General features: G+C 45.1%; 1 protein-coding gene across 2 annotated transcripts; it reads right to left on the minus strand.

Moving 5' to 3' along the window:
- Nucleotides 1–527: 527 nt before the first annotated feature.
- Nucleotides 528–20,411, minus strand: OXTR (oxytocin receptor). 2 transcript variants are annotated; one of them, XM_043519124.1, is made up of 3 exons: nucleotides 20,169–20,411; nucleotides 18,544–19,810; nucleotides 528–2,959 (listed from the first exon to the last, which is right to left on the minus strand). In XM_043519124.1, the coding sequence occupies exons 2-3, from the start codon at nucleotides 19,463–19,465 to the stop codon at nucleotides 2,712–2,714; spliced, it is 1,170 nt and encodes a 389-aa protein (XP_043375059.1). In that variant the 5' UTR covers nucleotides 19,466–19,810; nucleotides 20,169–20,411; the 3' UTR covers nucleotides 528–2,711. The 2 variants fall into 2 exon arrangements, with proteins under 2 accessions (XP_043375059.1, XP_038266673.1); XM_038410745.2 differs by having other exon boundaries at nucleotides 2,054–2,959; nucleotides 18,544–19,807; nucleotides 20,169–20,334.
- Between the last annotated feature and the right edge of the window lie 1,884 nt (nucleotides 20,412–22,295).

Consider the following 22,295-nt stretch of genomic DNA (forward strand, 5'->3'; position numbering starts at 1 on the left):
CCGGTGGGGGAGGAGAGGGAGGCGGCTCTGGGCCCCCAGAAGGGGTGGGGCTCCACCTGTGGCTGCTTCCCCTTCTTCCCCCCATCAGCAGTGGCCCTGCTGGTAGGGTCTCTGCTGGCAGGGGGCGGGGCAAAAGGGGCAGTGAAGTTAAAGCGCTGCCACACTAATGCTTTAACATCAGCTGCGTACGGGCCGGTACCAGTGGCCACTTCTTACCGGTATGCTGTACCAACCTACTTTCACTCCTGCAGCTACCTACTTCTGCTTTACACCACCGGAACTGCACTCAAGGCTGATGGAGGGGAAGAGGGACAATTGCTCCAGGGCCCCAAGCTCAGGGAGCCCCTAAAGCATCTGTAACTGAGGTGAAATGGGAGGGTGGGCAGCACACATGATGTACCAGGGACCCAAGTTACTCTCAACAGGCCTGACTCTACTGTAATCAGTGGAGTTGACCAGCATAAAACAAGAGTAATCAGTGATGAATGAGAGCCTGTATTTCTAGCTGTAGATTTTTTCCATGATCACAATAAAACCATTAAAATAAAAGTACATTCCTTCCTTTGGGGAGTGCAGAAAGGGAGCAATCTACACATTATCCATTTAAACTCTAGGAAAATGAGACGAGGACGGAGAAAGTGCAGAACTTCACTGTTCCACTGCTTTAGTGCATGAGAACAAGCTGGGATCTAAACTCCAAGTTGAACCAATGAGTGTCACGACGCTTAAAAGTCAGTCCCAAGCTACTATTTTAAAAAACTGCCTGAACACCAAAATAAAATCTATAGACCTAAAAGCTGAAAATGGATCAGTTGATAATGAAACAGCAAAATTGATAAATATGCAGTATTTATAACCATTGCAAAAATTCAGTCAAATCCCTCAACCTCTCCTTCGTGTGCAGTCATATCTCATGCATGGTGTCCCATCGCTTTTGGAACTACTTGTGTGAGAAAGGATGATGAACATGAGCAAAGCGTTGGCCACTCAGCCCTGCATGACCTCATCTTGCCGCCACTGAATTCAGTGGGGAAATTCACACTGACTTCACCAGCAATAGGATCGTGCCATAACTATTTGCACTTTTCCAAAGTGGTACCACAGTTGTCCTAGATTTATGTTTATGTAATACAATGTTGTATAGTTCATAAATTTTTTTTGCATTAGTCTAGAAACAAAAGCATTCCTTACAATCTAGATATACTTGTATTTTGTGCATGAAGCATTGTTTCCTCCAAGGTTTCCTTCGTATGCTTTTTTTTTCACTGTTCCCCTCTTTTCTTCAAGTTGAATTTATCAAATTTTATTTACCAAAAAAAAAAATCTTTTAACAAATACTCCATGCCATAACCAAGATCGCGTGAATTACATAGCAAGAAAATTGTATTGGTGTAATACTTCACTGCCTACAGTAAACCAAAGAGTAAAAGCTGGCCCCACTGAAGTTTTGTCATTGACTTTAATGGAGCCAGAAGTTCACCCCAAGTGTTTGCCTTAACTAAAGCTTTTGAACACAATCAGCATACATGATATTGTATCAGCACCCAGATCTTGTAAGCATTTATGCACTTCCTTAAACTGAACTATGTGCATGGTCCCTCTGAAGCCAATGGGACTTATTCACATGCTTCAAGTTAATCATCCGGAGTACTGTGTCCAGTTTTGGGCCCCACACTACAAGAAGGATGTGGAAAAATTGGAAAAAGTCCAACGGAGGGCAACAAAAGTGATTAGGGGACTGGAGCACATGATTTATGAGGAGAGGCTGAGGGAACTGGGATTATTTAGTCTGTAGAAAAGAAGAATGAGGGGGGAATTGACAGCTATTTTCAACTACTTGAAAGGGGGCTGTTTTCAGTGGTAACAGATGACAGAACAAGGAGTAATGGTCTCAAGTTGCAATGGGGGAGGTTTAGGTTGGATATTAGGAAAAACCCTTCCACTAAGAGAGTGGTGAAGCACTGGAATGAGTTACGTAGGGAGCTGGTGGAATCTCCTTTCTTAGAGGTTTTTAAGGTCAGGATTGACAAGGATTGACTGGCTGGGATGATTTGGTTGGGGATTGGTCCTGCTTTGAGCAGGGGGTTAGACTAGATGACCTCCTGAGGTCCCTTCCAACCCTGATAGTCTATGATTCTATGTGCATACATAGTTTCAGGATCAGGACCAAAATCCTTACTCAGTCAAAACTCTCTTGATGCCAATGGGGCATTATTGCTAAATAAGGACATATTGGAAGGCCTTAAACAAACCTGGAGCCAAACAGAAATCAATAGAACTGCTTCCGTGAGTAATACTTTCTTACTAGAGTAAGGACAGCCCAGGTAGCTTTTACTCTGTGCCATCCCAATGGTGAAACTCCTTAAAGTCAATGGAGCTGTACAGACTTATACCAGGGTTGAATTTGGCTTGTCAGCTTCAGTAAGTCTACTCAGCTTTCAGGACAAGCCCCTCAGTTATTATTTAGTCATTATGCAAAACCTCCATTGACTTGAACTCCATTAAGCTATCCATTCCGAACTGTGCTTTTGACTACAGCAGTTCTTTTCTTATTCCTGCCTCAATTAAATAAAGAATTCAACACACAAACACACACACATAAACCCCGGTCCCCTCCCCACCATATTCTGAATCACAGCTTCTTTACATATACATATTGAAGATGGTCAGAGTGAAGTAGTGATGTAGTCCATGGAGTGCTGGGACAGTTCTCAGGCTGTGGAAGGCTGAGTGAAGCTCTTCTGACTTGAGCTCTTGCGACTCAGGACAAACGTGGAGGAGTTGCTTTTTTTGCTGACGCTCAGGTCACATCCTTGCCTGGATATTAAATAACGTGTGGAGCAGCAGAGGAACCGGTGTATAAGGTCATGGAAGAGATGGCCCGTGAAAAGCATGTAGATCCACGGGTTGCAACAGCTGTTTAAACTTGCTAGGAGCATGGCGATGATAAATGGGGATGCTGCAAGGTAGAGAGCATAGCAGGAAAACAACATGAAAGTGCCATTCAGTGATCTTTAGGCATAGGCAAGAAAACGTGGGCACGTCCAGTGAGAAGAAACTGTGGCTTTTGGAGATCCTGATCCCAGAATCCACCTACAACCTCCCCAAGATCCTGGCCTGACTCCCATGTCCCCAGTTGATCAACACACAAATTTGCGGGCCCAACACTCTCTGATTTAATTCTACCATGAGAAACCAATGGAATTTCCCCCCAAACCCTTCCATAGTCCATTGCAGAACAAACTATGTTCCTTTAAGCAAAAATAGCTCGATTGCTGCAAGTGGTAAAAAGAAATTGTGAAAAAACACAGGGAAAATAAATCAACTTATGTTTAAGACATATTGTTTTTAAGTCTTCCCCAGGATAGAAGCTATTTTTCCCATCTCAGTGAATTTCTTGCTCTTTATTTTGTGTTATGCTGAAAAGCAGAGATATACCACTTCTCAGCTGCCTGATACCCACTTGCCATTGTCTGATTAGGAAGTGAATAAGCTCTAAAGAAGCTGTCATATCAAAGAGATAGCTGCTTCCTTGTTTTTGCATCATTCTACCTATCTTTTTCCCTACTAGACAATTTAGAAATTACCAGTCATTTTGTGTGCTCAGGCTGTAGCCTGAAAAGGCCTAGATTGCATTTCTAGATCATCAAAACCATCCTTTCAGATAGCATTTGCTCACATTCAAGCAACCTAATTAGAGAGAGTCTCTTTTAGAATGTGAAAAATCTGTCATTTTTCTTTGACATTTAATTGAACATTTTCATACTCAAAGCTTTGCCATTGGAAATTATGGTTATTTCAAATTTATGTAATGAGGTCTAATTGCATAATCGCTTCTTCAGTGAACAGTTAAATCAGGGAGTGGGGGGCAAAGCGGATGCAGGTGTCATTGTACTGGACTCATGCATCTGATTGATTGTCAGTATTGCAAGCACGCAGAATACATGACTTTCCACCCACAGGTGAGGTTTGTACACTGAAAACACAAGATGAGTGAAGTCTGCCAGTTCAAGAGTGCAGGTTTTTTTGGGGGGGACCATTAGACAATTATTTTTAAATGGGGTTCACGCACAGGCATGTTGCTATAAATTACCTACAATGGCTTTCATAATTCGTTGGTCTTCCATCCTAATAATATGCCCATACCAAGAAAACTGCTGAAACCAAATCAATGCCAATGAAGGCAGTCGGTGGGTTCAGCTACGAATATCCACATTGCTGATCTTGCCCTGCCACTTAATATGGAGCAGCTGACAACGATGATGAGAGTAAAAATGTCAATACACCACTCTTCAGTCTTCCTCAGCATCACTTAAAAAGCATGTTTACCAAGGAATGCTGTTACACGGTCAGGGATCAATAAAATCACCAGTCATGGACAGTGGCGCCACAACAGGATGGGTCAGCGGGCCATGGCCCCACCACTTTTTACCTGCTTTAAGGGTGAGCAACGGGGGGGGGGGGACATAGAGTGAGTGGGGCCTTGGGGAAGAAGCAGGATGAGGTTCGGATCTTGTGGGGTGGGGCCATGGTTCAGGCATTGGTGGCCCCCTCCACTTCTAGAGAGCTTCTGGTGCTCCTGGTTACTGAACATCCAGCCAGACATTCTTCGGGACATAGCTATAGATTGATCTGGATCTGCAAGGAGGCTACATCCCTGTGGGATTTATTTTGAGAAAGATGAGAACCTACTGTGGCTGAAAGTCATTTAACCCTTATGGGGCCTCATCCAATGCCCAGTGAAGTCAGTGGAAGTCCTTAGATAAGGCCAACAAAGCCCAAGTAGGATGAAATCCACTGCCCAGCCCAGGGCCTGAATATGGGACTGCATAGTAATTCAGTCTCCTTGCTCATTCAGGCTTTTGTGCTAGATTGCCAACAAGGTTGGAGGCAGGCTCCACTTTTTGTAAAGGAAACACCAAACAGAAATGGAGATTTAAAAAAAAACTAGCTAAAGAGTCACTCTCTGGCAGGAGTTTTTTACTCTGCTTAATAACATTTCACTACCACTGTCTTCAATTATGAACTGGGTTGAACCTAAGTCCAATCAATTCAACCTTTGATCAGACCTTCCTCAGCACCCATAGCAATTGCCAAAATCATCAAGCAACAGCTAACTGGCATCTAGCCACACACCTCCCTGCCATGGAGTTGCACCCCAACTTTAATGTATTCCCTCGGCATGGTGCATGGCTCTTTCTGGCTAGGTAAAAATGCAGCGGGGGGGCCTGATACTGTGATGAACTGAGCACCTTCCACTCCCAACAGTAGAGCTGGTCAAAAGTTTTGGGGAGATGTGTTCTCAAAAAGCTGTTGAAAACCGAGGCAGTTTGGTGTCTTTCCAAAGTTTTCATAACTTTTTTCCATTTCTCCATGGAAAATATTTTAAATGAAAAATTTCATATTGAATTTTTGGTTCCATTACCCCATTTTCTCACTTTTTTATTCCCCCCCCTTTGGGGAACAAAATAACACAAAAGGAGGAGTGGAGAGAAAATTCCCCCCCCCCCGTTGGTTACTCGGGGGGAAGAGAGAAAAAAAATGGGAAATTTTCCCACCATTCTGAACCAAAGAAAATTTGGCGGGGAAAACGTTCAGAAAATTGTGTTTCAAATTTGAATCCAAAAATGAAAAGGTTTGTCGGTCATGACATTTTGGCAAGAAATTTCAGCATCATAGCAACTCCATTTTTTACCAAAAAAAAATGTAAAAGAAATGTGATCAGATCTACATAGTAGGTATTGAGAGTGCTCGGCTTCCTGTGAATCCTTAGTATATTCCAGGGATTGGCACCCTTTGGCATGCAGCCACTCAGGGAAAGCTGCTGGCGAGCCAGGACGGTTTGTTTACCTGCAGCGTCCACAGGTTTGGATGATCGCAGTTCCCACTTCGCCGCTCCAGGCCAATGGGGGTTGCAAGAAGCGGCACGGGCTGAGGGACGTGCTGGCCACCACTTCCCGCAGCCCCCATTGGCTTGAAACAGCGAACTATGGCCAGTGGGAGCTGCGATCGGCCAAACCTGAGGACACCGCAGGTAAACAAACTGTCCCGGCTCGCCAGCGGTTTTCCCTGATGGGTCACATGCCAAAGGTTGCTGATCCCTGGAATATTCATTCATTTATAAGTGATATAAAGGTCCTCTGGCAGCAGAGCAGCTCACAGCAGGAGTTTGCCTGGGACTGGTAAGTATCCGAGTGTGTGTGTTTGCTTGCTGAGGAAGTATCCGAGCGTGTGTTTGCTGGGAGGGAGCCTGAGTGAGTGTCTGATTGGCTGCTAGCCTGCAGGGGGCGGGCATTAGGGTGTCTGTGTGTTTGCGTCAGGGAAGCCTGGCTGTTTGAAAATAGCCAGAGCCTCGCGAACCAGCTGAGCGGCAGCGGAGCAGCGGGGACAGCAGAGCAGCTCACAGCAGGAGTTTGCCTGGGAGTTCGCCTGGAGTGAGCCCAGTGAGGCTTACATCTTGCCAACGTCTCTGAGGAAGCTCATAGTAGGTAGATGATATGGAAGGGGGGGATTCAGCTGTTGTGACCTGCACTGGATGTGCCATGTTTGTCTTTCTTCCACAGGACAGAAGCGACTTTGTCTGTACAAAGTGCAAGCTGGTCTCCATATTGGAAGAGAAGATTGAAGGTCTGGAGCAACAGGTAACGACCCTGCGTTGTATACGAGAGACTGAGGATTTTCTGGACCAAACTCAGGATAGCCTTCTAGGGGCACAAAGCTCTAAAGATGTAGAGCAGGTTGCACAGAGGAGCCAAGAGGCCAGTGAAGAAGCTTGGCAACATGTGACCTCCAGAAGAGGTAAGCGGAATGTCCGGGTTCCAGTAACACAGACACAGGTAACTAACCGCTTTCATGTTCTCTCCACAGGTACCAATGCGGAGAGTGGACCAGATGATATGTCTGGGGGGAGAAAGCGGAAGGAGACTCCGCTGGTTGGGAGGCATGAGATGCGATGTCCTGAGGTTGGGGGTTCCACGACCACCACTCCCAAGAGGAGAAGGCGGGTGGTGGTGGTCGGGGACTCTCTCCTCCGGGGGACTGAGTCATCTATCTGCCGCCCTGACCGGGAAAACCGAGAAGTCTGCTGCTTGCCAGGGGCTAAGATTCGTGATGTGACGGAGAGACTGCCGAGACTCATCAAGCCCTCGGATCGCTACCCCTTCCTGCTTCTCCACGTGGGCACCAATGATACTGCCAAGAATGACCTTGAGCGGATCACTGCGGACTACGTGGCTCTGGGAAGAAGGATAAAGGAGTTGGAGGCGCAAGTGGTGTTCTCGTCCATCCTCCCCGTGGAAGGAAAAGGCCTGGGTAGGGACCGTCGAATCGTGGAGGTCAACGAATGGCTACGCAGGTGGTGTCGGAGAGAAGGCTTTGGATTCTTTGACCATGGGATGGTGTTCCATGAAGGAGGAGTGCTGGGCAGAGACGGGCTCCATCTTACGAAGAGAGGGAAGAACATCTTTGCCAGCAGGCTGGCTAACCTAGTGAGGAGGGCTTTAAACTAGGTTCACCGGGGGAAGGAGACCAAAGCCCTGAGGTAAGTGGGAAAGCGGGATACCGGGAGGAAGCACAGGCAGGAATGTCTGTGAGGGGAGGGCTCCTGCCTCATACTGGGAATGAGGGGCGATCAACAGGTTATCTCAAGTGCTTATATACAAATGCACAAAGCCTTGGAAACAAGCAGGGAGAACTGGAGGTCCTGGTGATGTCAAGGAATTATGACGTGATTGGAATAACAGAGACTTGGTGGGATAACTCACATGACTGGAGTACAGTCATGGATGGTTATAAACTGTTCAGGAAGGACAGGCAGGGCAGAAAAGGTGGGGGAGTAGCACTGTATGTAAGGGAGCAGTATGACTGCTCAGAGCTCCGGTACGAAACTGTGGAAAAACCTGAGTGTCTCTGGATTAAGTTTAGAAGTGTGTGCAACAAGAGTGATGTCATGGTGGGAGTCTGCTATAGACCACCGGACCAGGGGGATGAGGTGGATGAGGCTTTCTTCCGGCAACTCACGGAAGCTACTAGATCGCATGCCCTGATTCTCATGGGTGACTTTAATTTTCCTGATATCTGCTGGGAGAGCAATACAGCGGTGCATAGACAATCCAGGAAGTTTTTGGAAAGCGTAGGGGACAATTTCCTGGTGCAAGTGCTAGGGGAGCCAACTAGGGGGAGCGCTTTTCTTGACCTGCTGCTCACAAACCGGGTAGAATTAGCGGGGGAAGCAAAAGTGGATGGGAATCTGGGAGGCAGTGACCATGAGTTGGTTGAGTTCAGGATCCTGACGCAGGGAAGAAAGGTAAGCAGCAGGATACGGACCCTGGACTTCAGGAAAGCAGACTTTGACTCCCTCAGGGAACAGATGGCCAGGATCCCCTGGGGGACTAACATGAAAGGGAAGGGAGTCCAGGAGAGCTGGCTGTATTTCAAGGAATCCCTGTTGAGGTTACAGGGACAAACCATCCCGATGAGTCGAAAGAATAGTAAATATGGCAGGCGACCAGCTTGGCTTAATGGTGAAATCCTAGCGGATCTTAAACATAAAAAAGAAGCTTACAAGAAGTGGAAGGTTGGACATATGACCAGGGAAGAGTATAAAAATATTGCTCGGGCATGTAGGAAAGATATCAGGAGGGCCAAATCGCACCTGGAGCTGCAGCTAGCAAGAGATGTCAAGAGTAACAAGAAGGGTTTCTTCAGGTATGTTGGCAACAAGAAGAAAGCCAAGGAAAGTGTGGGCCCCTTACTGAATGAGGGAGGCAAGCTAGTGACAGAGGATGTGGAAAAAGCTAATGTACTCAATGCTTTTTTTGCCTCTGTTTTCACTAACAAGGTCAGCTCCCAGACTGCTGTGCTGGGCAACACAAAACGGGGAAGAGATGGCCAGCCCTCTGTAGAGATAGAGGTGGTTAGGGACTATTTAGAAAAGCTGGACGTGCACAAGTCCATGGGGCCGGACGAATTGCATCCGAGAGTGCTGAAGGAATTGGCGGCTGTGATTGCAGAGCCCTTGGCCATTATCTTTGAAAACTCGTGGCGAACGGGGGAAGTCCCGGATGACTGGAAAAAGGCTAATGTAGTGCCCATCTTTAAAAAAGGGAAGAAGGAGGATCCTGGGAACTACAGGCCGGTCAGCCTCACCTCAGTCCCTGGAAAAATCATGGAGCAGGTCCTCAAAGAATCAATCCTGAAGCACTTAGAGGAGAGGAAAGTGATCAGGAACAGTCAGCATGGATTCACCAAGGGAAGGTCATGCCTGACTAATCTAATCGCCTTTTATGATGAGATTACTGGTTCTGTGGATGAAGGGAAAGCAGTGGATGTATTGTTTCTTGACTTTAGCAAAGCTTTTGACACGGTCTCCCACAGCATTCTTGTCAGCAAGTTAAGGAAGTATGGGCTGGATGAATGCACTATAAGGTGGGTAGAAAGCTGGCTAGATTGTTGGGCTCAACGGGTAGTGATCAATGGCTCCATGTCTAGTTGGCAGCCGGTGTCAAGTGGAGTGCCCCAGGGGTCGGTCCTGGGGCCCGTTTTGTTCAATATCTTCATAAATGATCTGGAGGATGGTGTGGATTGCACTCTCAGCAAATTTGCGGATGATACTAAACTGGGAGGAGTGGTAGATACGCTGGAGGGGAGGGATAGGATACAAAAGGACCTAGACAAATTGGAGGATTGGGCCAAAAGAAATCTAATGAGGTTCAATAAGGATAAATGCAGGGTCCTGCACTTAGGATGGAAGAATCCAATGCACCGCTACAGACTAGGGACCGAATGGCTCGGCAGCAGTTCTGCGGAAAAGGACCTAGGGGTGACAGTGGACGAGAAGCTGGATATGAGTCAGCAGTGTGCCCTTGTTGCCAAGAAGGCCAATGGCATTTTGGGATGTATAAGTAGGGGCATAGCGAGCAGATCGAGGGACGTGATCGTTCCCCTCTATTCGACACTGGTGAGGCCTCATCTGGAGTACTGTGTCCAGTTTTGGGCCCCACACTACAGGAAGGATGTGGATAAATTGGAAAGAGTACAGCGAAGGGCAACAAAAATGATTAGGGGTCTAGAGCACATGACTTATGAGGAGAGGCTGAGGGAGCTGGGATTGTTTAGTCTGCAGAAGAGAAGAATGAGGGGGGATTTGATAGCTGCTTTCAACTACCTGAAAGGGGGTTTCAAAGAGGATGGCTCTAGACTGTTCTCAATGGTAGCAGATGACAGAACGAGGAGTAATGGTCTCAAGTTGCAATGGGGGAGGTTTAGATTGGATATTAGGAAAAACTTTTTCACTAAGAGGGTGGTGAAACACTGGAATGCGTTACCTAGGGAGGTGGTAGAATCTCCTTCCTTAGAGGTTTTTAAGGTCAGGCTTGACAAAGCCCTGGCTGGGATGATTTAACTGGGACTTGGTCCTGCTTTGAGCAGGGGGTTGGACTAGATGACCTTCTGGGGTCCCTTCCAACCCTGATATTCTATGATTCTATGATTCTATGAATATCAGGGGATCTGAGCTACAAATGTGCTTTAGGAAAGTAGAGCAGGGCCTTGGTCACAAAACAACAAGGCTGCTTCAAGCACATGGAAATCAGAGCACTGACTCTAGAAAATCCTTTGGCCAAAAGGACGTGCCATTTATAACTACACATGCAAAATCAAAGGGGAATGAGCTCTCACAGAGAAAGGCACAAATTGATCAGAGGTAGAGTTCCATTACCTTGGCTAGGCTCTGAGGAAGCTTTGTCAATGAACATGGATTAAAAAAAACCCACATATTTCACAACTATCAACATGAGCAGCCACATAACTTCACTGGATATCTGTTTATACCTGAGATCCTTCCTCTATTTCTTTTTGCCTCGGTAAAAATCAACTTTTTCTTTTCACCTTAAAAGAAAAAAGTTCACAGTTCACCTTTAACCAAGACATATATAAGTCTTGCCCTTGTGATGTCTAGTCCAAGTGGTCATAGTTAAAGTATGTGTTAAAAGACAGCCAGAGGGAATTGCTTATGGACTCCAAGCACAAGGGATAAGCTCCATCAGCTTCCTGGAACCACTGGTTAGACTCCAGCCATGGCTCAGGGAGCTCTGCAATCTTCTGAAGTAGTTAAGTTGAGCTGAGTTTCATGGAGCTTACTGTGTGGCACGTCTTAAAAGTTGATGTCCCCTCCCTTTTGCATGAATGTTAAAGATCTCACAATGTTTCTTCTAAGAGTTGAGATTTGTATCTTGGTCCTTGGCCAAAATTTCCGCTTCCCTCACTGTTGTGTAGAATACCCTCCACTCCAGAAGTGGGTGCATTCTAGTAGGCCCGATTCAGCAAAGCACTTAAGCAACAGGTAAGGAAGTGCTTTGGGCTCTTTGATGTGAAAGGCAGTATCTACAGGTAAATTATTATTGATTATCATTAATTATTTACTGGTATGGAGTGTTAAAGGTAGCCCAGTATGTAAAGGCTTTAGTATCCCAATATTAATGGGCCCACTGTACTGGAGACATACTTGTAATTCATTCTTATTTCACTCCAGATTAGGAGTGAAAATAAAATGTTGATTAGTTTAAAATGAGTGAGTAACGCTGCTGAAGGGAATGTCCCAATATCCTGACAAATACGATGCTATTTGCTGAGTTGCAGCTTCATATCCATTTACCAATCTTTACAAACATTTACAACTGTTTTCTTTGATATAAAGATTAATATGTCAGATATACTACATATTATCTATAAGGTTTTTCTGTAGGGAAAGAAAGTGATGATGTGTGATTTGAATGACACCCTAAACTGATCCACATGCTGTCTGTTCTGATCTGCCGTGGTATAATGCCAACATACATTTACCCAGACCGTTTCCAGCATCAACAAAAGGGAACATCTGCTGCCAGAACAGAAAATGTTCATGTCATGAAAATGGCTGCAAAATTCCAAAGCATTATGAATTGTTTGTACTGGGCAATGTAGGAAAAAGTTCTCCACAATGAACTGACTGCAGCAGTATGAGACGGGACTGTGTTCACATTTCAAACTGAAATAGACAAAGGAGAAACGGGAGGTTGTGTCACACCCCATCAATACAGCACAGCATTGGGACTAAGGAGACCTGAGTCATATGCCCAGCTCTGCTATTGGACTCCTGAGTGATCTTGGGCAAGTCACTTCACTGCTCCGTGCCTCGGTTTCCCCATCTATAAAATGAGGATTATGATATTTGCCTCCTTTGTAAACTACTTTGAGCTCTACTGATAAAAAGTGCTAGATAAGAAGTAGGTATTCATTATTATTATTATTAACTGTAGGGTACAGTCTAGTCAGGGAATGGTTGAGATCTCTATGAATCTATTCCATCTCTTATTTCTATTAACTTAGTAGCTCTCCCAAACTAAGTGGGGCTGGGCCCAGCCAGTACTGAGATGACAGATCTGCACGTACAGCAAGAAATGTTGGTGGGTCTGTAGTTTCCTTGTTCTCTCTCACTCACAACTGACCTAGTGCTCCTGAAACTGAGAATGATGTTGAGCAATCAGCAACGTGGGAGGGGGCTCTAAGCCGCTGCTATGGATCCTGTCTTTCAGGTACAACAGAAAACCCTGGTCCATCATATAAGGAGGCAAGTGGCATGAAACAGGCATTTTCTTAAGAGCAAGAAGAACTGTGTTGGACCTAGACCAAATCTCCCATACCCAGATCTCCTTCCTGAACATTGGGGAAATTAATCTTTTTCCCAGCTGGGCCAATTCTCTCTTTCTGAAAAGGACCAGGCTAATCCCCCAAGATCTAAACCCCCAAAATGGTGAAAATTTTCTGGAGCATATAGTTACTCAGATGTTGAAGTGTTTGCTTACTTTTTACTACAGCCCCATTTAAATATAGGTTAAGACATAGGACACACAACACAAGCCTATGAAACATGCTTAAAAATTACACTATATGGTTTAACCATAACAAGAGATTCAAACGGATGAATATTTTAAACACACATATAACTGCTTTTGGAAATTCCCTGGCAAATATTTCTAGCCAGTGGGACTCCCAGGAGGAAGATGCAACCATGAAAAAGGACTCGAAGCTGTGGTCTGAGTAGAGCGGGGTGTCGCAACACTAAGTAATGTAAATCACAGAAAAATATAGCAAGGAGGGGAGTGCATGGTCCCAGGTTGTGAAGTTAGCAAATAATATGGGTCGGGCAACATATGTATGTGTGTGTATGGAGGTGGAGGTGTATTTCGAGAACATCCTTATTTCACTTGTTCTTTTTTGAAATGAAGTCAATAGGGACTCCTCATGTGTGGATAGTTTCTCATGTACCTAAATGTTTGCAGGATCAGACCCCAAATTAGTAATGTATTAAACTAGCAAAGGACCTTTTAATTTCTTTCTTTAGGGCCCAGTCTTTCATTCTTTACCCAATCCAAACTTCCACCCCATAGGGAATTCAAGTGATGCAGGCCCAGGACTCTTTTAAGCCTCATGACCAATGCAATAAGACATAGCAAAGCAGAGCACACACAGCAGTTGCAGAGGAGCCAAACAGATTGCTTTGATATTGGCGGTCATTCATTCCTATTTACTCAATCAAATTATCAGCACGGTACTGGAGGGAAGAGCGTTGTTTGTTTAATTCAGTGTAAAGGGAAGTCAGCTGAGTTAGTGATAGAGACCCCCTGAAAAGTAAAAGAAAATTCTAAACTCTTGCCTTAGATTGTAAACTCCTTGGGGCAGGGACACTCTCTTTTTTCTGTGTTTATATAGTGCCTAGCACAATGGGGTCCTGATCCATGACTGGGGCTCCAAGGCACTAACATAACACAAATAATTAAGAATAAGAATAATTGATAAAGTGTTTAGTCTAGGTTTACATAGGAGAACTGCTCCATGATGAAAGGAAAATCTGACTTCAGAGGAAAAGGTTCTCCAACTTCCCTCTGGAGTACAAAGGCAGGGATTTTGACCCTTTGCATTATAGCTGGATCTTATTTATTTAAGAATGTGCAATTAACAGCCACTCTACCATTCATACTGGACAAGCTTCTAAACAAAGTAGTCAGGTCACATCCTACAGGTGGCAATATAACTCCATACGTGGCAGTCTGCTCATCTCAATAGGTTTCATCATGCAAGATGACAAAGAAATGTATTCTTTGCTTCCAATGCTTCCATGACAAAATTAAAAGTACGCTTCCCCTTCCATAGAGAGGCATCAAGGGGAAGCACTAGAAGGTGACAGTGACTAGCTTACATCAATTTAGAGTAACATTGCATACCCCCTCACTGTTTACATACAAACACACTCAGAGAAGCAGTTGAGGATTTTTCCTCTTCCAAGACCAATAACTCATTATATGTTTGATAATTTCTCAGACCGACTTTTCAAACACACTGCAGGTTTTGGAGCCCTGAAGTCAATTTGCACGTGGACAATTTAGGATTAATCTGGAAAACATTTGACATTCGTTTGTTTGTGGCCCTTTCCAGATCCCATGATGATGGTTTGCCACATGGCGTCTGATAAACATTTTGTTCATTAAGAAACAGCGTGTCATGCTGCCTTTTTAAACATGTTTCCTTCCCCCAAACATCTGGCCCAATTGTGTGTTCAAGCAGTGGGCTTTGCTTGCTGTTTGTTGACTTCTGCAATTTGCGTACATCATGAAAACCTTGCCAGCTATTTGTGACGTATTCCCTTTCTTCTACTCTTATGCCCCAGAAACCCAGGGACGTTGTGCAATGGCACACAGCTCCATTACATTTTGATTGATTGTTACACCTCTCTGCACACGTCTCTTGAATCCTTCCTTCCAATGAGCTACACTCCTTTGCTCAAAGAAGCAGAAATCCAGAAAATGGTGCACAAAACTGCAGAGACAAAACATATCGCAAAACAGACACCTAACCCTTTGGAGCCTAATTCATTCTCAAATAGATATCAATTAGAACAGGGATCAGCAGCCTTTGGCACGTGGCCAGTCAGGGAAATCCGCTGGCCGGCCAGGACGGTTTGTTTACCTGCAGCATCCACAGGTTTGGCCGATCGCAGCTCCCACTGGTCGCGGTTCATCATTCCAGGCCAATGGGGGCTGCGGGAAGTGGCGCGGGCTGAGGGATGTGTTGGCCACCGCTTTCCGCAGCCCCCATTGGCCTGGAATGGCAAACAACGGCCAGTGGGAGCTGCAATCGGCCAAACCTGAAGGTAAACAAACCATCCCACTGGCCAACAGATTTCCTTGACGGGCTGCATGCCAAAGGTTGCCAATCCCTGAGCTGCATGCCAAAGGTTACCCAATCCCTGGGTAATTTCCAAGGACCTGGGGGAAACCATTAGGGGGCACGGTGCAATAGCAGGTAGATTTTTAGAATCAGTTGGAGGTAAGCATGTGTTGGGTTTGCTGAGTCTGTCCCACCCCACCACCATTACCTAGTGAAAGCCTTACCTCTACCTTCAGCTCCTGATGTGCTCCTCCCCCCATTCCTCTTTGCTGACTTTCCAAACTGCTCTATCTGATTTAGATGCAGCAGTAGCAAGGGAAAGGGGCATGAATCAGGAGCCGAGACTAGTGGCTAAGAAATACCCCAAAGGTTCTCTTTGAGAGACAGCACCAGCACTGCAGCAAAGTAGGTTGGAAGCATGAATTACTCTACTCACCCAGCAGTGCTGTTTCAACTGCTGGGACTTGGCAGAGAGTTCAGAAGAGGGGTCTTATTTTGTTTAAGGGAGAAAGCAAAGTGAAAAGGGAGGCAAGATGCTTGCTTTGTGGTGGAAACGTTATATCCACTGCGTTCAAAGTATCCCAGACAGCTACGTAACTAATCAGTTATGCGTGCTGGGTTCTGTGTCCCCCTTGAGTTACTGCCCCTCATCAAGGCTAAGAGCCTACTACTGCTGCTAGCTGAGGGAGTTATTCCTTTAGCTCAAGTGGTAGAAATGTATGCTTTGGAGAAGGAAGTCACAGGTTCAATTCACAATTTTGACCCTGCTAAGTGTTACTACCATTCACTGTTCCTAATCTAACTCACCAGAGGTTTCCCCCTGTGCCATTAGATCCTATTATATATTGGATGCTCTTGCTAAAATAACATCCTTTGCTGTAGACATAACACCTGGCTCCCAAGCCTGATATGTGAATGAAGGCAGAGCATGTTAATAACTCATCCTGGTTAAAGCCTGCTTCTTCTCAGGTAAAGCATCATAGTACTGATCGTTTGACAGAGTACATGAGAATGAGTGTCACAAACAGTTAGGCTCGGAAAGCAACGTGTAAGCAATCGTCCATTCTGAATTTGAGTCACAATCTACAATTCTATCCTGTTCTGAAAGGGAGCTCACCAGCATGACAGAGAGTTTTGTTTGCGAGGGCATCATTAGCAAACCCTTCTTAGCAGATGTTTAAAATAAAATGAAAGGAAATAAGGACCCTTCTTATTCCATTAGACAGCTACAAAGCAGATGCAATTACTAGTGTGAACAACCAAGACAAATGTGGTGAGGAGCTGGGCAGGACAAAGTTCCCATGGGATAATCCCTCCACCAGCAATAAGGAGAGTAGAGAGAAGACTGAAGAGCTGCAGATACATACATTGAGGCACAGCCTCTGTTTCAGATTTACTGGGGACTTATAAAAATCTCCCTTGGGGGAGGTTCAGTTTTTACACAAAGTAATTTATCATTGAAATGAGCTTGCCCAAAGGAGGGAGAGGAGCATCTTGTGTGAAGGCAGGAGCTGTGTTGCCCTATGGACAGCTACGAAGTCAGCTACCAAAGAGCAGGCTCTTCTCTAGTAGCATTAGAGTGGCCACTTAGCAGTTATTTTTCCATCATGTTTATTTTATACCCCCCAAACCAAGCAAAGGTGCTAGCCCTCAGCAAGGGCTCTGGCCAGGCCAAGTTTCTGTTGATCTGTTGAAAAACTGCAGTTCCCAAAATATATTTCTTTCATTCTCCCTTACCTCAAAAAAGGACTGAAAGGATTTTCCTCAAACTTTCCAACTCCAATTCAGAGCACAGAGTGAGTATAGGAAGGGTCAGCTCGAAGGAAAAGTGCTTTTGAAAGTGCTGAGAAAACAGGGGATTGTAAATGGACTTTACTGCCTGTTATCAGCCTTAGCTACCGCATAATTCCTGTATGAAAAACGGCACTTCATCCTTTGAAAAATGTTTTCTTTCCAACTAACTAATAATCATTGGAACATTAAGGGAAATGTGCTACCTACAGCCAGCATTAAAGAGCATCGCAGTGAGTGTAGAGAATGGAGAGAAGAGAGAAAGGGAGGGGAGGGAAGAAAGGAAGGCAAAAAAGAACAGAGTAAAAATGAGAGGAGAGGAGAGAGAACAAAGGGGCATTAAAAAGAAAGAGAAGGTGCTGGGGAATGTGAGAACAAGATATCAAACCAGTTGGTTTCAGAGTTTCTCACCCCCCCACACCGCCACTGAGAGACAATGCTCTGTGCTATTGATACATTTAACATTATTCATGGCCAGTACCCGATATTTTTAAAAACCCAGCACTCAGAAGTATATGCCTGCAAAGCACCACAGAAATTAATGGGAAAGCCATCTCTAGGCATTATTATTAATGAAGCTTGATGCCTGTAAATGACCTTGAATTTATACTATGAAGAAGGTGCCCAGTACAGGTGAGCGGGGGACTAATATTCTGTTTTGCAGCAAATTCCGAGGTTTGTACGTTTGTTCAACATTGGAATGACAACCAAACCTCTCAAACTATTTTTTTGCAAAAACAGATTTGTGTTGGAACATCCAGTTTTGCACTGAAACCGGAGCTTTTCTGTTTAGGAAAGGGGTAGATTGGTGGTTAAGGCCCTGGCCTAAGGTGTGGAGACCCATTTTCAAGTCCCTTGACTGTCTGATTCAGAGCAGAGTTTTTCAGATCATTACCAATCAGGCAATGCTGAGACTTGAACCTGAGTCTCTCTGTTAGTGCCCTAATCACCAGGCCATAAAGTATGAGAGAGTCTCTCCCTGTCTCCCTGCTTAAAACATCATCCAAACCAATGCATCTCCTCAAAATGCTTCAGCTTCGGCTAAATGAAATTTCTCCAGATAGGTTCCATGTGCCTAGCCCGAGGGCTCCCCAGGTCCTCAGCCTGGCTCCCTGACACACCTATCCCTGCAGGGTGCCATTTCAGAGACATGCTCAAGCAGCTATAGCTATTCCCTGCTGACAGACAAAAGAGGGAAGTGCACATTGTGTGCAACTGAGAATTGCCTTGGCAAACAGGGAAGGAAACTGTTTTCCAGGTTTCAGTTCAAGACCCCAAGGAGCTGATTCTGGTTCCTTATCCCCCAGAAAGCCAGGAGTGACTCCAATGAAGAGTCAAAACTGCATGCCTTTGATCAGATGCAAGTCATCAGTTTTTCTCCTTTCAGCACCCTCATGAGCCTTGATTCAGACTGAAATTTCTCTACCACCCCCATCACATCTGGAATGGTTGTTTTGAAGCCTATTGATGGATTAATTATTAGTCACCAAAACTAACTATTACATGCAAATATATATTTTCTATATATGAAATGAGGGAGAACTTTACCTTCTTTGGGAGCATTCTTGTCCCACACAGACCACATCTGCACAAAGAAAAAAGGAGTCCAGCACACTATGAAAGCTAAGACTATGATGAAGGTCATTTTGACTGTCCGGATCTTGGCTTTAGAAATTAGCTTGATGCTGCTGACCCTGGAGAGGGCTGTCCCGCTGGAGGACAGGTTCGTGTTGGTCTCGTGGGCTGTTTTTAGCTTCACATTCTGCCAGATTTTGAAGCTGATCAAGCCATAGCAGACGCTCAGCATCAGCACAGGGATAACATAAACCGTCAGTGTTATCCAGGTGATATATGCTTTGGCTCCCCAGGGCTGGATGAAATCTGCCCAGCAATCATACACCCCATTGCCCACATCCCGCAGGGAAAATATGTGGATCTGGGGGATGCTGACCAGCAGGCATAGCAGCCAGGTGAGGAGGACAGACACCCGGTCAGACCTCCTGTGCAATGACCTCAGGGGCTGACAGATGGCCAGGCACCGGTCCAGGGACATCAGCAGGAGCATGTAGGTGGAAGCAAACATCCCCACCACCTGCAAGTACTTGACCAGCCGGCAGAGGAAATCGGGCCCATAGAACCTGAAGGTGATGTCCCAGATGAGTTGGGGCAGAACCTGGAAAATGGCCACCACCAGGTCAGCAATGCTCAGGTGCTTCATGAAATAGTACATACGGGAGTGCTTGTGCTGGGTGGTGTGGATGGCCAGCAGCACGCACAGATTGCCAGTCAGAGCAAGGAAGAGGATGAGGCAGAGCACTGTCACCTCCACCTTGGCCATGTCCTCATTCCTCTTCAGGGGATCAGTGGTGCTGTTGACCCCATAAGTTTGGTTCTCAAGGCTCAGGCTGCAGTTGATGAGTGAGCCGTTGATAGTCCAAAGGTCAGTCCCTTCCAGGGACAACTTCTCCATGGCCAGCCCCTTCCCATGCAGCACTTTGCACCACCAAGGGTTTCGGTGGGGGTCTCCTGTGCAGTGTCTCCCCTTCACAGCCTCCCCTTGCAGGAGACCAGGGTTTTCAGCTCTTCTCTCCTGCCTCTGGAACTCCCCTTCCCCCTATTTCTTTTCTCGTCTCTTCCCAAGTTTTGATTCCTTTCTCTCTCTTTTGGTTTCAGTAGTGGTGACTGCTGGCCTGGGAGCTTGTCCTCTCTTCCTTCCAGATGAACCAAGGGGAGCCAATCTCAGTGCTCCGGAGGCAGAGATAGTCCTAGCATCCAAATCTACTTTGTCCCCTCCGAAGGCACTTGGCATGTCCTCCTCAAACAGAAACAAATCAAGGGAGGGCACATTACAAGCAAACCAACGTCACTGTCCCATCTCAGTAGCAAAATCTCTCCCTCCCCATCCCCTTCAGAGTCACTGCAGGGCCTTCCCAGAGCATTGCTTTTTTCCTACTTAAATCTACATTTCAAGAACCTCTCAGTCATTTCCCCCTCATTCACTTCACAGCAACAACCAGTCAGGAGAGTAGGACACGGAATCACTGGATTTCCCTCGCCCACTTGCTGTGAGTTTTTCCATCTTCATGTGAAATAGCCACAAGCAGAGCTGGGGACGTGAACCAATCAAAAATACTGCTAATGGAATAGATCAAAATTAAAAGGTGCCTTCTTACCTTCCTCTGTGCCCTCCTTTGGCAGCTCCCAGCTTTCCTCCTGGAAGTTGCTGTTTTCTGCTTAAAACACAAGACCAAGGAGTTGCTTTCTCAGAAGAGTTCAGGTGAGAAGCCTCCACTGTGAGACTGTCTGGCTGCTCCACAATTTTGGTCTCAAATGAATCCAGGAGGCAAGAAAGCAGGGAAGCGGGGGTGGAGGAAAGGAGACTGGAGTCAGCCCTTCAGGAGTTACTCATCATGGATCAAATATGCTGCTGCTGGGGTCTCTCCATACTGTACAATTGCTTCATTTATAGTTCTATCCCCTAGGTGGCGAAAGAGGCCACGACTTCACCTGCTCGTCTAAAGAATAGCTTACAGAATTGGGAACTGGGTGCTGATTTCAGTTACACTGGCATAAATCTGGAGAAACTGTTCTGGGTGTTAGGGTGGATTTACAATGTGGGTAACAAAGGCATTAAAGTAAATGTTAACATTTCCCTCTTTAGTTATAGTCGCTCTGTCTTGTGCTACATTTTAATTAGTTATAAAATAAGGTTATTTCCTCCTCTCCCCAGTCCCCCCAGGTGTATTTAATTGTTTAGCACAGTCGAACACATCAGAATGTATTATATCTGGGCACACTGTCTTCCAGATAAGTGGTAAAAACAGTTTTAAGTAAATGATCAAATAAAATAATGAATAACATTGGCCGTAACATTTTCCCTGTTATGCAGAGCCCTGGATTGATTGATCCTCAGAGCAGCACCCCGGTGACGTAGGTAAATCATGTTCTCCTCCTTTTACATATATGTAAATAGCAGCGATGCAATGGAGTTGCCCCAAAAAATAACTCTACAGGTTAAACACAAGTCAGCTGCAGTGTGTAACTTTATTTATCTGCTTTAAACTGTTTGTTTCAAACGATGCCTTGAATGTTTTTGTTGCTTTACTGTTGTTTCTGTCTCTGGCTACCTTTGTTAACTGGGCGTTAGAATTGCTCCCCAGACTTCAGATGGCTGGCAACAGTGAAAAGCATATGGGGAAACTGAAAGTGAAGAGGAGATGTTGTTTTCTTGAAGTAAAAAATTAGGGTTGTGGTGAAAGCTTTGAGAAGTACCCGATCTGTTACAACAGGCTGGAGCTGCAGAGTAACTGTTCTCTTTCGTGTTGATAATCAGGCAACATAAACGAAAGTCAAACACTAATGAAAAATACATTTCATAACTACACTGTTTACTGAATATGGGGATAGAGGGTACACTACAGGTCTGGGGGATTTATGGTTGCTTTAGAAGCAGATTGCAGTTCAGCTCCCAGAACGGCTGTTTCCGGGTCTCTTTCATTTACTCTGATCTGCAACCACAAGAGGTAGAGTACCAAGTTTAAACATGGAGCTCAGGTCTGGACAATTTGACAATATTATTCAAAAAAATTAAAAACTGGGACCCTTTTGAGCAAGATTTTTAGAGTAATAACTTGCTGCTACAAAATAAGAACAAACACTTTCTTTTTTAATGTCTCCTGGCATCACCACTGCTAGCTTCTGTCTCAATATGAATACTTCACAGAATGAAGGGTTTTTTTCCTCCAGCAAATTAGGGCCAGATTTTTAAATATATTTAGCTACCCAGGTGCTTTTGAAACTCCCACTAGATTTCTATCTGCATCTTTAGGAACCTAAATATCTTTCAAAATCCATCCCTTAAGCCCAAATCCTCCAAGACATGTAGGAACCTCACTCCCTTTGATGATCTGGAGTTTGTAAAAGCTATCAGACATGTTCTTTTGCTCAAAGTGAATGTTAATGACACTTGTTCAAAGTTTCTTGCTAAAGTCATCTAGACACTCATTTCTTCTAAATTCCACAGCCTCTTCCCTCCAAGCACTGTTCATTACACTGAATGAACTCATTCCACAGGATTGCTTTTTCCTGATAAAAACATAGCGATTTCTATTTAGAATACACCTAGAATAAACATTTTGTAGTTATCTTACAAAGAAAATGTTTTGGAGGCCTTTAAGTCCATGAGAGATGTAGAAATTCTAAGTGGGCTAGTACTTTGGCATGCTTTTCCCTTATGTTCTTCCTCCTTATGCAATACTCTCTCTGGCATCATTGAAGAGAATGTTGTGAGAACCACGCAC

The sequence above is a fragment of the Dermochelys coriacea genome, chromosome 7 (genome assembly GCF_009764565.3).
Source record: "Dermochelys coriacea isolate rDerCor1 chromosome 7, rDerCor1.pri.v4, whole genome shotgun sequence".
NCBI classification, from domain to species: domain Eukaryota; kingdom Metazoa; phylum Chordata; order Testudines; family Dermochelyidae; genus Dermochelys; species Dermochelys coriacea.

Bases quoted from the DNA above. Each gene is read 5' to 3' on its own strand.
- OXTR (XM_043519124.1), bottom strand. From the start codon at position 19,465: ATGGAGAAGTTGTCCCTGGAAGGGACTGACCTTTGGACTATCAACGGC. The intron at 2,960-18,543 runs GTAAAGTTCTCC...TCTACCTTGCAG, and splicing joins CAAGAATGCTCCCAAAGAAG to CATCCCCATTTATCATCGCC.